Below are 16,521 nucleotides of genomic sequence, written 5' to 3' on the forward strand. Positions count from 1 at the left end.
GTAAACGAGAAACGTTTTGAGTCGACGTCGTTTTAAGTAGAGTGATTTTTCCATAAACTATATAAGACAGTGAGAGGCGCGGGGCCTCATGGTTAGTGTGCTCGACACCGGATCGAGTGGTCTGGGTTCGGGGCCTGGCCGGGGACATTGTGTTGTGTTCTTGGGCAAGACACTTTACTCTCACGGTGCCTCTCTCCACCCAGGTGTATAAATGGGTACCGGCGTAATGCTGGGGGTAACCCTGCGATGGACTAGCATCCCATCCAGGGGGGAGTATAAATACTCCTAGTCGCTTCATGCTACGGAAACCGGAGATAAGCGCCGGCCTGATGAGCCTTCTGGCTCGTAAGCAGAGACTTTTTTTTTTAATATAAGACAGTGTTCCACATGCTCTAGACGTTCTATCTATCAGGCTTTTTTTGATATGTCACTTTTAAAACCCTCTCGTTTAGCTGCCACAAAATGTACCCTGAGCCGATGAAATAACGCGCGTGATTAGTATCAGTACAGGCATCAATGGGGTAAGATTGGCCCATTATATCTCTTCAGCAAGCATAGGGACATATCTTTTTTATTGTAGTTCTCAAAACAGAGATTAGTAGGGAAAATTCAGGGAAAGTTTCAAGAAAATCGTTCGACAATTATTTTTTTCTGAAGAATCACCTTAACAGCAGTACTTGAGCAATACGGTGAATTATTTCAGCCTCAACTTGGATGTTACACTGGGAAACCAGTTGTGCTAAATGAAAGTAAGGAAGCGGAATTTTACAAGGCCAGACCCGTTCCTATGCCTTGCAATCCAAAGTGGAGAATGCTTTCCTTAAGATGGAAAGAGATGGTGTAATTGAACGAGTGTCATCTGCGAGCAGGGCTGCGCCTAACGTAGTGGTTGGAAAGAAAGACAGTGATGATGTTCTTGTATGTGGTGCTTTTAGTGTAACATACAATGCAAGTGCACGTGTGGAAACCTATCCTATGCCTCAGATTGAGGATATGCATACTGCTCTTTAAGGATGCACTGTATTTAGTGTCCTTGATATGAAGCAAGCCTATCACGTGCACCAAGTACCAATTGCAAGAGAATCACAGCCTTACCTTACAATTAATACCCACATTGGGTTGTTCGCATTCAAAAGACTTCATAATTGTATCCATTCTAAGTCTGACTTAGTAATCTCTTAAATCGACTTAGTGAAAATGACAGGTGTGAACCGCAGAAGTCACAGAAGCGTGATTTCTTGTCATAGTGTCGGCAAACTCAAACGACCTAAGTAGTTCTTAAGTCTGTTTCAAACATGATTTAAGGCTGACTTAAGAAACCTGATAGCAAAAAAAATTCAAAATCGTGGGTTTTATCAGATAGAATTTGGCAAAACACGTCAAACGTTTCACGTTCCATTCGAAAATTAGGTTTCCAAAAAACGTCCAGCCGAGGTGATGCTAGCATTACATCAAACCAGTTCTGCGGGCTTGGCCAGGTCCACGCTCTTCTTCTTATGTGCCGAAAATTACTTCGTCTTCGGTGAATGCTCAAAAGTAGGGCGGTCAGAAAAAGCAGGCTTTCACTCACTTGGACAAAATCTTCCATCATTCTTTCACGAAGGAACATAAGGTTTTGTAAGGTTATTTGGCTGATCAACCTTTGTAAATTTAATAAACAGACAACAGTCGCAATCACAGCGATTTTACGGCTTCTCCGTCTCATTTTGATCTTAACTTCTTCGCTAAAATGGATCGTGACTACCTCACCACATTTATGATGTTAGTTACCTTATCTGTTATTTTTATCGTTAATGATGACAGCTTTGCACGGAAAGAATTTGTCTTCTAGATATGTCTAAACGGTTAAGCGGACCTAGGGTGACTTGGCTTGACTTAGGCTAAGACAGACTTAGTGCCTAGTGTGAACCCAATAGATATCCTGGTTGCTGGCAGAGATAAAGAGGACCACCTTCGCAACTACGCCCAATTCAACGACAGGTGAATCAACCTCTATGTTTCTCATGGGCAGGCGATTGCGCACCCGCTTATATTTGTTGACACCTTCTGTTGAAAACTATGTTGAGAATCGCCAATATAGTACCATGCTTCGTTGCACTGCACTTCGCGGCTTCCGTCAATTCAATGTTGCTGATCTAGTTCTGGCTCGTAATTACGAAAAGGGAGGAAAATGGGTGCATGGCGTAGCATCTGAAGTTATTGGTTCTCGCCATGACATTGTCAATGTGTCAGGCAACTTGTGGAAACGACACGTGGATCAACTGCTGAGACGCTGCGTAAAGGTCGTCCCAACGAATGATCCCCCGGTAGACCCACCTGTCGAAATTGCTGCAGATCCAACATTTCCAGTTGCTCGTGTTCCTTTCACAGCAGTGCCGGATGAGCCCCGTTTGACTGGAGAAGATTCGGATCACCTGGAAAAGGCGTCGCTGACCGAATCTGAGCCTGCTACTGAGATTGCTGTGACTACTCAACCAGAGATGCCTATGCCTGCCAATGTTGATGACACCTCTTTAGTTCCACCGAGTTCTTCAAACAAAATTGCGCGAGCCCGGCAAAAACTTTATCCAACCCGGTCAACTCTGAGGCCTCCTAGTTACTTGCAAGATTAGACACGTTAGTGTTAAAAAGGACAATATTGTTACTTGTTGATATTGAGACTTTGCATGATCGAACGTCTTTTGAAAGGAGAAATGTTACATAATGGAATTATTGTTATGCAATCAGTTGCAACTGAGCATGCGTAAAAGGTTGTGGAGGAGTTGTTTTGATTAAAAGAAGTATTGTGATTATTCAATTAACTGCAAATGCTGAGATACAACAGAACGTTTCTTTTGACTGAGTTTGTTCTCAAAAAGCGCAACATCTCTCCTTTAATAAACCCCTTCTTGACACTGAGGGGGTAACACGAAGAGAAATGCGTGTATTGGAATGTTTACGTGGGCTTAAAATGTGTTTCGACGTCAAGGCGATTGCCGTTGATGAAATGTGAACCTTTGAAGACTTCAGTGTCAATGAAAACAATGCTTTTGGGTGACATTGCACAAGTAAACTTGATTGTTGGGTGGAAGGTATTCACCACTCGAAAACACATCTATGCTAGACAACACAATCCTTGCAACCCTCGATGTCTGCTCACTCTACACAAACATCCCTTAAGGAGACTGAAGAGATTCAAATAACTACGAAGAACATCATCAGCCATATCCTCCTATCCCCACAAATATTCTAGGGGAGAGACTGATCCTTAAAGAAAATTCTTCTCAATTCAATGGCAAACACCCGGCGTAGTCAATCGAACGAAGCCGAACCAAAAACCATCGAACCCAATCGTTCGTTTGGTTAACTGAGTCAGGAAGGGGGACTGTTTACGGCTTGTGTTTTGAATCTTTAAATTAAACGTCGCGTACAATTGAAATGATTTTAGTGAAATAAGTGTAAGACAAGTCTGTTTTGGAGTCATTTTTGTCACCAAATGCAAGCACTGTGGGGACTACGATTGGCAAAAAATTCCTCGATTTTACTGAAGAGTGAACCGATACATTTAACAAATCTAGGTTGGTCTACGAAGTCAAGCAAATTAACACTGACATGTCAGTTGTGGTAATAACCACGTGACTCAGAACACCATCGGCCAATGGCTAAGAGAAAGGAGTGCCGAAACAGAATGGTGACCAGGTGACCAAACAAGTAAAGAAGATAGTTAATTGGAAAGCCCCTGGCCCAGATGGATTTCAAGGTTTATTCCTGACGAATTTTCATCATGAATGGAGAGAACTGTGGTTCACTTACAGGACTGTCCCACTACTAATCAAATACCACAGTGGCTTACTAAAGATCGGACAGTACTAGTCATTAAAGATAGAGAGAGCGGGAATATAGCAACACATTTTAGGCCCATAACTTTCCAGCTGCTTTCCACAGGGATATTGAAGATGAGCTTTATGAACACCTGTAAGAACAGAATTTATTGGCTGATGAAACGAATGGGTGTAAATCAAATACAAAAGGAGTAAAACAGGTCCTGGGTGGACAATGAAAAGGCTAATGATATGATCCCACCTTTGTGGATCATCAATTGTTTACGAATATTTGGCGCTGCTGAAAATAATTTGTATTGACCCTTATTTCATGGGTTGTGATGGGAACGTTTAGAGCATATTTTATTCATTTATAGTTTAAACCTCCAGGGAAAGGATGTCAAACAAGTGGACACCCTTATCAAGATTGTTCGAGCATTAACCAAAGACATAAGGGTGGAGTTTGGAATCAGTAAATGCACAGTCCTGGTTATGAAAAGGGGAGAGGTGTCCAAGGTGTAAAACATCGCACAAAAGGCCACAAGAATAATCGCATTCTTTGTCAGATCTTCTGGTGACCATAAGAAAAGACCTTGTTAATTCCACAGGCGTCTTTCCACTACGCATCTCCAATCATGACTTAATATATGTAACATTACGCTTGAAGCTTAAAAGACTTCCACCGAAGAACCTTACAAATAAGAGACTGTAAGAGATTGGGTGAGGACAAAGTAAGATCCGATCTCGAAACGATGCCTTTTCACATCGCTGTAGTTTTCGATGATAAGGACGACTTATTAAGGGCTATGTAGCACTTAGTTAACATTATTCGCAATGATCACGCTCCATCGAAAGAAGTCATTAATACAAGTTCATCTCGGCCTAGGATCACCAACACCTTTCGCTTTAAATCGCAGGTACAGCCTATTCGAGGTGGCATTCTGATACTAATGCCAAGACTTACAAGCCAGCTAGAAATGAGGTTATGTCGGTTCCAAAGCAAGCCAAAGCCACATACTTCTCCAAACTGTTCACAGAAGTCAAGCAAAACTAGCGCAATTTGGAAGTCACTTAAATCTAACAGCGCATCACAAGAGCATCGTTCCTCTCAAAAGAGACTACGGTAATTTAGTACTGACTGACTCATGAGGGGAAAGCCAGTCTGATGAATTCATATTTTGCCATGCCTGAAGAAAAGCTAGCATCGGCACTACCATATATGGTCAACAATCCATCACACATTCTACAAACATGCACACTCACCCTCGGCCTCTTGCAGATTTCTCGATCTCCCAGCACTCAGTGCTTAAAAAAAGCAACACCCTTAAAACCAATAGGTCAACTAGCTCTGAGTACATTCCTTCGAAGCTCTTTAACCTGGCAAGTAATGCTGTAGTTTCATATTTAATTAATCTCTTTCGGTAGACCTGTGAGTTTAATAATATCAATTATCTGCTTGGTGTTCCAAGAATGATTGTGGAAGAAACGAACAAAAATTATACAACTTTGCTTGATTTTTGGTAAATCTAAAAGTTTCAAGTGACATTTACCTTGGCTTAGCAAAAAGCTTAATTTCCTGCTTTAACCGTGCACATGCAAAAAAGCTGAGGTGCTCTTTTTAACTTACTTGTTAGTTTGTGTGTAAATAGCTTCTTTACAAACTAAGGTTAAGTTACCTTAACCATGGTTAGCAATACCCAGAGTAAACCTCTCTCGAGGACCCATGGTTTTAGCCAACATGGTAGAAAAAAACCAAGTGCAGTGGATATGTCTAAAAAACGCTTCCTTGGCTGTTTTTTTCTTTGTATAACTGAAAATTTTGCCACTTTTCGTTTAATTAGTTTTTCTAGAAACAAGTCAGTGGAAAACGCAGCAGAATTCTGTGGGGTGATAGAAGCAATCGTCCCATTTGTCGAAAGCGACGAAGCTTAATCTGTTTTGTATGCGGGGACACTGTATCAAGAACTGGTATTAAATGGTTGGTTGCCTACTGAAAGTGATAATTGGCTTGAATTTTTTTGTTTACAGTGATAGTAGAGAGTATTCAAGAAACACTCATCCCAATTCGTAGCGCTGCAGCTCAGTTTACACTCCACCTAGACACTCCAAATGATACAGGGGATGGTACCGAATTGGATGGCCAACCACGGATAGTATTTCGGAAAATACCTTGGGCACCAGGGCCCAACTACATGCAAATCGAGCGAGATTGGGCGCCAATACGGGGTTTACAAATAGAGTTGAGCTCGCAGTGGCGCCAGTGCGTCATTGCATATTGGTGGATTCATAACTCTTCATAAAGCACTTTGTAGCACGAATTAGGGTATTTTAACTGAACGCTAAATTTTGACAAAGTACATAAATAACCCCTATTTTTGGGTTTTGAAAGCGGCTAAAATAGCGTGAAATAGCCCCTTAAGGTTCCTTTGTATTCTATATAGCTGAGTGTAAAGTTTTTCTTCTGTCGTGACCGCTTAGACCTTTCGCGAATGTCGTCTTGCTACAATTCAAATCAGGGAAATTACACCAAGTACTGGACTGCTGGACCGCTGCCTCAAAAGCGTGGGTGCTCGATCCTCGATCAACACCTTCGACATGGACTGTGAAACAGAAATCGCCGCCGAAAGTACTTAGAATTCAGGCGTTTCTTTTGTTTGCCCACCCAACTTTGCTGACCCAAGACTTGTGTTGCGCGTGAATGTATCTCATGTTATTTGTAAAATTTGGGGTAATTTTCGAGGAAAAATAGCTGGCGAATTTAGCCATCCGCTGCCACTTACGATCTTATTGGAAACTCTGCATTCTGTTACTCTCGAAACAAGGCGCAGAACATGCAGACTACTCTTTGCTGTAGATCATTCAGCTGCAGGCAACTAGTTTGTCCTGGTATTAGTATAAAGCGTATCGCCGATGAGAAGAGAAAATACACAAATAAAAAATGATGTCAGTTTTTGTTTCCGAGAAAAAAAAGCAAACGCGAAGACATAAGAACAACTGCTTAGTAGGTAGATCGATCGCCGGTCCGGGATAAGATTGCATCGTCGCAAAACCTGTACTTAGTTTTTATAATCCGCAGAATTACACTAAAGTGGAATTCTTGATCGAGTAACACATACCACGCTGTTAGGTCTGAGGTGAATGACTAATGGTCAATATTTCTTCTTATCGTGACCACGTTCCAAACTTTTGCGCTTCTCTTCCATTCATTAGACTTCACAATTTCAGCATTCAAAAAAATGGTCTCGAACTTTCATGGAATTTTATGACTATGAAAAAAAAGAAAATGCAGTTTTTTTGTTAATCCGAGTAAAAAAAATGGTTTGCCAAGGTTTAAAATGGAAATTAACAAGTAGGGAAAACAGAATACTGCGAATCGAGCTAAACTAAACACCTCTCTTAGTTTTCAAAGAATTGTCCACTGAAAAAGGGTTACCATGCAAATGTATCATAAAGGAAAATTGCTGTAGTGCTTTTTTTGGGCTGGAAATTCTTTATGCAAAAAGATCTATCATCGTTTAAATCTTATAAACGAAGGGTATTTGTGAATGGAAGTTCCTTCAAGAACGGGGGAAGTAAATGATAAACAGTTGGCGTCGAATGAGTTGATGCGTTCGGCTCCGGATCGAGTGGTCTGGGTTCGTGTTCTAGCCGGGGACATTGTGTTGTGTTTTTGGGCAAGACACTATACTATAACGGTGCCTTTCTCCACCCAGGCACCCAGGTTCATAAATGGGTACCGGCGAATTTAATCCTGGGGGTAACCCTGCAATGGACTGGCATCCCATCCAGAGGGGAGTAGAAATACTCCCAGTCGCTTCATGCTACATAAACCGGAGATAAGCGCCGGCCTGATGGGCCTTCTAGGCTCGTAGCAGACTTTAATGCTAAATGAGTTGATACGGAAAGTCAGAAATTGAACATATTGAAGAGGTTCCTTAGCTGTTGTTATTAAGTTATTAAGAAATTGTGTTGAACGCTGTGAACTCCGCCTTTTCATTGTCTATTTTCATTTTTATTTTCTTTTTTTCAGAAGAAGAACGGCAACGGCTGTGGGAGGGTAAGATGTTTGTAATGCAGCTTCTATAAGAATATGCAAATGACATAAAACCAAAAAGGGTACAATATCTTGTTAAAATACAGTTTAAAGACTCCCTAAGAATGGTACGTCTATAGATCGTTTTCACTGTCACGCAATAAAAAAATAAATCGAAAACCATCCAGTGAAAAAAGTCAAGAATTCGTGATGTTTTAGAAGATAAATGAAGAAGACACTTTTCCAAGTTTTAGGCCTGTGCGTGTCCCCAAACTTCAGATATTCGTCGAAATGTTTCGCAGAAATTTACAGAGCCCAGTATGAAAACGCCAAGTTGGTGTACATCTGTGGTGCAGTAATATGGCGGCCGGAAAATAGTGTCAGCATCTGTTACTTACTTTGGCTATCTAGGCGAGTGATCATCTGTACTGAACAAACAGCTATTTACCTAAGCACTTTTCCTAATGCTTTAAATTCTACAAAGGTTCAAAACCATGAGATAAATATATATTTCTCAATAAACTCGATCGTCGCCTCATGTCAAGCACCACCATAACTCAGAAATTCAAAATGCTCTGGTTTCCAAACGAAGCACGCTATTGTGCTTTTAAATTGCAAATGGATACAAATTTACCGCCTCTTATGCCTGATGAGGATAAAAACTTTCGTGGCTCTTTAGTTTTGGATTTTAGAAAATGATGACGTCACGTGAAAACGATCCATTTAATTTCTCCCAGTCGCTTCATGCTACATAAACCGGAGATAAGCGCCGGCCTGATGGGCCTTCTAGGCTCGTAGCAGACTTTAATGCTAAATGAGTTGATACTGAAAGTCAGAAATTGAACATATTGAAGAGGTTCCTTAGCTGTTGTTATTAAGTTATTAAGAAATTGTGTTGAACGCTGTGAACTCCACCTTTTCATTGTCTATTTTCATTTTTCTTATCTTTTTTTCTGAGGAAGAATTGCAACGGCAATGGGAAGATAAGATAAGATCTTTGTAATGCAGCTTCTATAAGAATATACAAATGACATAAAACCAAAAAGGGTACAATATCTTGTCAAAATACAGTTTAAGGACTCCCTAAGAATGGTACGTCTATTTAATTTCTTCCAAATCATCGCTTACTAAACCGTACGCCCTAATTTTTAAAGAGCTTATTGACACCTTTATTTTTTGGGTTGGTCACGATACCCTATATGTGCATAGTCAAGTACGTGTATAGGCATGCCCCAAAACTCAAAAGAAGGTTAAAGTGCAGACTCAATAAGTGTCTTTTCTACATAATTTTGGATGACTCGTGAGCAACTGTGCTGGAAAATCGGTGGTCATTTGTATGATGTTTTTCTTGTAAAATAATTTTATAAGTTTTTGAGTCAATATGATGGCGATTGAGTTGGGCCGTGGGCTTAAGTTTGATTTTTAGAAATGACTAAATTTGTTGTTGATCAAAGGGCCTTGTTTCTAAAGTCGTTTACTTTTGGATGAGAATTGAGTAAACCAAAAAGGTATCAACTGCCTTGATAAATAATATAACCATAGGAAAGTGAGCATTGTCTCCAAACACACATTGCTCTCTTGCTCAATAATCTTTTTTCGAGAAAATCGGAGGAAACGTGCTCTTGTCAACTAGTTACCCATTTCTTCGATTTTGCAAGCCGTTGGGCTGAGACATACAAATCTAGCATAAGCGTGAGCAAAAAGGGAATGAATGATATTGTGAACTAGGTAACGCAACTGTAAAAACGACCTTGCCTCTACTGTGAATAACACGTCGCAATGACACGGATAAAACGACATAGGTAAAATGACATATGAGCGCCGGTTAAGTCTTTAATACTACTTTTGGAAAAGAAGTCGAAAGGTGCTGTGGAAATATTATATCGCCAGCGCTCATTGTAATTTTACGAATCACATATGTTAGTATTAATATTATTCATGCTACCTCATATACATGTAAAGCTAAATTGGTGTGACAAGTATAGTCTTACTGTCAATAAGGGATAAGGCCATGATAGTGTGCTGTGCAGCTATATAGGCACGCTTAACATGAAGCCTCTAGTCCAAGGCACAAGCGTAAAACTACATTCAAGTTAAGTTATGTTCGCATTCGTTGATGGTAGCAAGAGATCATGGAAAAAAGGGATGTCAGTATGGGAAATGGTGTAAGGCGGATGATGTTTCAGATCATTGAAGTTGTTGCACCATTTCATTACTTGCATGAAAGTTTAATGGTTCAAAAGTGATTTAGAAAAAGTAAAAACAGCTCTTACTCTCTTGTGATCAATTTATGATTACGTGACCATTTGCTATAATCCCACGAATTAACGAGAAACACAGTAAGTGAACATTTTAATATCAGCATTACAATGATGTAGCTTCCGAACGGTTTAGCAAGCGTATGATACTAATTCGGACACTGGGCTCCATCCAGTAGGGTATGACAGCAATGGCTCGCAACAAATCAAGACATAAGGTTTTGCTTGTGGGTCATTCCTGGGCCTTTGTTTTACATTCGCATAGATGCTATTGGTAATGCCTGTTCCACCGTTTGTTTTTGTTATGGAAATTCGCATTGCTTATCCTAGCGATTTGATTGGATGAATTTCAGCTTTGGCGATATTTTCATGTATGAAAATTGTTTCGTGGCACCCAACGCCTGCCGGTTGAATGTGGGCCTTTAAGTTCACATTTGGATGAGCGATTGGACAGTCTGTCGCTCACAATATCGTGAAAGAACTGGACTTCTTGAGAGCCGCGTTATAGCATCCAAAGTATAGGCCGATAGTCGATCTCTTTTTTCGAAAGATGTTAGAACTTTCGCGCGTTTTACCGTGAAAGGGTTGGTTGGGAAAAGAGACGGGTTTTTTGGGAAAAGAGACGGGAAAAGAGACGGCTACTCCTCGTGAGTCCACAACATTTTAACCACTGTGATGACGAATATCGTTGTCGATAAGAGTACAGACAACGCTGAACCACTTTAAGTTTTGTTAAGTTTGCCTCCAACGTTTTTTTTCTCAAATATTGAGTAAGGCTATGGTTGTATTGATTTATCATGACTTTCCAGGAAAGCCTTTAGAGACGAGAAAATAAAAAACTGATCTGCAAAGTGTTACAAATTGATTACAGTTTTTCTGTATTTTTGAAAACATATTTTACGCCACCAATAAGCCAACCCCTCCTTCAGTTCTTCTCAAAATTTTTTAATGAAATATTAGTTTAATAAGATCAACCAAGAGTAATCAGTAACAAAGATATATTTTTTATTTCAATGGTAAGACAAAATATGAAAGCTAACAAACCAGGTAATGTATTTTGAAGTGCGGTTTATAGACGAAATGGAGAAGTGATCCTTGCACTTCTCTGGACGAAATATACATTTCTTTCGTTTATCGAGTCCTTTACGGGAACAATTGAGCCCGAAAAATTGACCCGCTCCCAACTGTGTGGCTTCATAGCTTAGTTATTTGAGCATTGCACCAGCATTGCAGAGGTCATGGGTTTGAATCCCGTTGGAGCCACCTGAAATTTTCAGGTATCTATAAGAGACAATTGCTTAAATTTTCCAGCTAAGTGCGAGGATCACTTCTCTCTTTCATGGAATCAGGTGAGTTCATACTCAAGGCTGGCAATGTGAATGTGCAAAAGTGGTTTTATAGCTGTGTTTTGAGCGTTAACCTTTGTTTTTTCTATTTTCATTTTTTTCAGATGAACAGAGGCAATTGCGGTTGAAAGGTAATATTACAGTAATTTTTTTTCAGATGACAACTGGGAAGAGATATGGAATGGTAATAATACGGTAATTAGGCTATTACTTTAGAAGACACACTGCAAATAATGCGAAACAAGGGGAGCAAAAAATATCCTACTCGGAAAAAATATCCTACCCAACCTCGTTCCCAGGGTCTCTCTTCTCTGCCTCCATTGTCGTTGAGAAAAGACCCTGGTTCACGTTGGTCACGTGTCTTCCAGAATCTGGGAGGTTCACCAAATGTGTGTTAGGGGATGGGTGGCAGAAGGCTTTGTCGACATTTTTGACTGCAGTAGTTTATGTACTACACATATGGAATTAGATGTAAAAGGCAGAAAGGTTTTGGTCAAATCGATCGGACGCCACAGAAAATATACTCGCGTCATTGAGGATTTCACCCGTGTGAAGGTCCGGATCTACGAAGAATGCTAACAGTCTACGACAATTTTAAAGAAAAGAAGATTTGGTCGTGCGAGAAAACAAGCAAAACGTTTATCCATGGGAAACAAACATGTTGAGCGATGAGCCGGTGTGATGTCATTTAAGTTCTTATGTCACGTATCGACCTCAATTTTCGACATTGAAGTTGTCTTGTCTGTCACAAAAGCTCTTGCTTTTAAATTGTCCACCTTTGTGGGAATTCATTTCCTGTGGGAATACAACATCAGCTCTTTTGACTTTTTTGATACTTACATTGTAAGATAAAGATTGCTTATCTAAAAAATGCCTTGTCAAACGAATACGATTTCGCTCAGTTGCGGTATCAAAATATAACGAAAACTCTACCCCGGCCCAGTGAGAAAATATTTGTCGACGAGTGCCACGTGACCAGCGTGAACCAGGGTCTTTTTCTTAACGACAGTGGAGGCAGAGAAGAGAGACCCTGGGAACGAGGTTGTATCCTACCACAATACAAAAAATTACAAACAATGGCTAGTACTTTGTTGTATGCATTATCCAAATGAAGAGTCCCCAATAAAGACTCATTTGGCCCTTACTCCTGTGTTCGTGAGCATCTTGAATTGTTCAAGGAATTATTGTTTACGCGACATTTTTTTTGGTTATGAATAGTCCCTATCCATCTCCTTTATGTTGAATTTCTGTGGCTCTTGTTTCACAACGACACAGTTGGAGTCAAAGATAGTATAAACATAACATCATTAAGAAAAAAAAACTGATCTGCTCCTACTTGCATGTAATTTAGTCAGTAAAATCGTAAATTGGGGGCCCAAATGAACAGAACTCGTCAACCTTTATAAGTCACAGGGTCCTTGAGAGTATCTCCGTGTACTGTCAGCACATATCGCATGATTCATAACGTGTGCAGTCAATGCAGGATTTTTATGCTTCATTTATAAGACTGATATTGTTGGCAAGGCGTTGCTTTTGTGCGAGCTCTGTCTGCTGGGACACAAAATAGTACCACATATGTTTGGGATATTTTGGCAAAGCCCTGTTGGGCTAGACCGTTTATTTAAAATCAGCATGGCAACATAGGAAATACACAAATATAGAAGATATGATCCCAGCAAAGGTGAAGGTACACCCGCCATCCACAAGAAACTAAGAATGGGGAGGGGGGAGGGGAAAATAATCTTAACAATCTTAACCAGTAGAGGAATGTCATATTGGAAAGCAGACCGGGAAAAGTTGTGAACGATCAAAGAGGAAGCTTGTAATTGTCCTAATTCGTCAATAATTGCGTTATAATTAAGTCCACAAGCAAGGGAGCGTCTGACTAGATATCTCTCCTTGCGGAGACAAATGATAGATTAATTCAAGTCAGGTGCTTTGCCGAGATTTTAAACAAATGTCTGTGAGGACACTTGACATTACAAAGATACTTGGCATTACAAATATAGCACCCTAAATACTGGTTAATAACTAAAAAAGAGCAAAAAGACAAACAACAAATGTGTTAAAACCTTCTTAGCACTTACCATTTTGTCATGGTTGATGTTCTTACTCTCAAGATAAGGATGTCATGTTAGGACGCAGTTCATGCAGACTGCACCGTGCTGTAGATCTGTTAATTACAAGCCACAAATTGGTCATGGCATGACTCAAATACACAAACAAAAACTTTATGTCGGTTTTTGCTTTCGATAAATGCAAAAGGCGAAGACATAAACGCAACCGCTTAACTAGATTAATTACCTGGTTAGAGTCCATCGTCACAGTTAGTTTTTATATAATCCGCAGAATTACAGGATCATAAACTGGAATTCTTGAACGAGTAACACATCCTTGGCCGTGAGGTCTAAAATTTGAAAAACTAACCGTATTTCAGTGGAAAATTCTTTCAAAAACGTAGACTGCCTCCATTGGAGAGAATCAGTCCAGCCCTCTTGTTAATTTCCATCTTAAACTTTGGCTTACACTTGCTTACTCGGATAAAAGGCTTTTCGTTTTTTGATCAAGTCCCAGGAAAAGCTAAGCGTGTTTTTTTTTTTAGAATTCTGAAATTGTGAAGTTTAATTAACCCGGAACAATGAAAGAAAAGTACAGGATACTGGAAAAGTTTGGTACGTTGAGAAGGAAAATTGACCATTAAAAGTTATTCTCGGAGCGAAAGTCTAGAACACCTTCGCAAGTAGGAGAAGTGACGTAGTTCTTCTTAAGGGTAGGGATTTGTTTTTTATACAAAAAGATCTACTATCATTTGAATCTTATAAATTAAGGGTATGTTTTAATAAAAAAACCTGGGTTTCTTGAAGGACGGGGGAAGTAAAGCATGGTAAATAGCTAGCGTCAAATGAGTTGATAATGAAGGTCAGCAATTGAACACATTGAAGAGGTGCCTTTGCCGATGTCTTTTAAATATTAACCCGAGACAAGCTAGCCATGAAGAACAACACAGCATAGAAAGAACATTTGGTTACATACAGTACAGTGGTTACTACCCAAGGGGGCAGCAAAATGGCTTTGCATGATTATACCGTTATCTGAATAGGTGATTTTCTTTCCTATATTATTGCAAGTGCTGCTCAAATGTTCTTTCAAAGTAGCTTTGTGTTGGACAGAACAGCTGTGTTTTGATATGAACTGAGTCCGTCCGGGTAGGGAACTGTCTACGGCTGGTGTTTTGAATCTTGCAGGGCTGGCTTTCGATACCCTTTCACCCTTCGTGCAGTTCCAAGTCTCATTTGCGTTGACTTCGAAGGGAAAGTATCACTCACTTTAAATTAATGGCCGCATACAACTAAAATGATTTTAGTGAAATAAGTGAAAGAGAACTCTGTTTGGGAGCCATTTTTGTCACCAAATGCAAGCACTGTGGGCACCGCAGTTGAAAAAAAAATTCCTCAATTTATCTGAAGACTGAACCGATACATCTAACAAAGCTAGGTTGGTCTACGAACTCAAGCATCGTATTCCCGACATCTATAGTTGGGGTAATAACCACATGACTCAGAACACCAAAGTTGATGGCTAAGAGAAACAAAGAACGATGTTGCGGGAGTGCCGAAACGGAAAAGTATTCCGATTAAAAATAGCCGGGTGACCAAACAACTAAAGAAAAATATTTAACTGGAAAGCCCCTGGGCCAGATGGATTTCAAGGTTTTTTGCTAAAGAATCTTACGTCGTGAATGGAGAGAACTGCCGTGCACATCAGGACTGGCTCACTACTAATCAAACACTACAGTGTCTTACTAAAGATCGGACAGTACTAGTCATAAAAGATAGAGAGAAAGGGAATGCAGCAACAAATTTTAGGCCTATAGCTTGTCTGCCGCTTGGAGATAATCTTTATGAACACCTGGAGGAACAGAATGTATTGCCTGATGAAAAGAATGGGTGTGAATGAAACTGCAAAAGGAGAAAAACAGGTCCTGAGATGACATGGGTGGATTACAAAAAGGCAAATGCTATGATCCCGCCTTTGTGGATCATCAAATGTTTACGAATATTTGGATTTTCAATATTTGGATATTCAATATCAATGGCTGGTGGAATTGACATCAGGAGGAAGTACCCTTGGCTCAGTAAGTGTAGAGGAGGAATGTTGCAGGGAGACAGCCCGTCACCTCTGCTAATTGTGGTGACCCTTATTCCGTTGTCGGTGGTGTCAAGGAAGGTTAAATTAAAGCGGGTTATGATCGGAACTTTTAAAAGATATTTTATTTATTAACACTAATCTTGCTATGCATCTCGGGGCTATCGCGCAATGAATCTCGAGATTGCGTGCCTGAGTTCGCCCGATAATAAATGCTATGCCTTGCGGATTGGGTTCTGAGAAATACTCGGCATTTCTTTGGGCCGTCAAGTTACAGTCTGCGGATTGCCGTCGGGCACCGAGCGCCACCGAACGAATGCTCGGCTAATCACATGGGAGAAAAACCCATAATATTCGTTTCTTTGAGTTGTGGCGGATTTGTGTAGTGGTGGATTTTCCTCTGGACTTTTCTGTTGTTTTTCATGGTAAGTATCATTATGAATCGACTTAGATATATTATTGAAAGTTGTCAGAGCTTTCAAACTGTGTTGTTCTCTGGTTTGAGAAACATTTCGCTTTAGATTCTTGGCATTGTCGGTCGAGTTTGGAACGAAGGCAGTCGCATGTTATGTGAATGGCTACCATCACCATCAACTACTACAAGGCGTTTGGCCTTACAAAATCTCCCCTCTTTGGGGCTGCCTGCGTTGATCAGGTCACCTACTTGAGCATTTTCCTTCTCATTGAGAACGACTAGTTTACAGGTTAAACCTCCATGGAAAGGATGACAAACAAGTGGACACCCTTATCAAGATTGTTCGAGTATGAAGCAAACACATAAGGGTGGAGTTTGGAATCAGTAAGTGCGCAGCCCTGGTTATGGAAAGGGGAGAGGTATCCAAGGTGTGAAACATCGTACGAAAGGCCACAAGAATAACATTATCATCGCATTTTTTGTCAGATCTTCTGGTGACCATAACAAAACACCTTGTTAATTC

The 16,521-nt window shown here is 40.2% G+C and overlaps 1 protein-coding gene across 5 annotated transcripts in view; it reads left to right on the forward strand.

The window, feature by feature from the left end:
* LOC138009450 (probable serine/threonine-protein kinase qkgA) overlaps positions 1-16,521 on the forward strand; it is a 204,149-nt gene that overhangs the window by 40,503 nt on the left and 147,125 nt on the right. For 4 of the 5 annotated variants that reach the window (XM_068856468.1, XM_068856469.1, XM_068856470.1 and 1 more), the window contains exons 11-12: positions 7,831-7,857; positions 11,542-11,568. In XM_068856468.1, the coding sequence (XP_068712569.1) occupies positions 7,831-7,857; positions 11,542-11,568 (54 nt within the window). Of the gene's footprint in view, positions 1-5,697; positions 5,779-7,830; positions 7,858-11,541; positions 11,569-16,521 lie in introns of those variants that run through there. The other variant, XM_068856472.1, reaches the window with a different exon arrangement.

This window comes from Montipora foliosa, chromosome 7 (genome assembly GCF_036669935.1).
Source record: "Montipora foliosa isolate CH-2021 chromosome 7, ASM3666993v2, whole genome shotgun sequence".
Classification (NCBI taxonomy): domain Eukaryota; kingdom Metazoa; phylum Cnidaria; class Anthozoa; order Scleractinia; family Acroporidae; genus Montipora; species Montipora foliosa.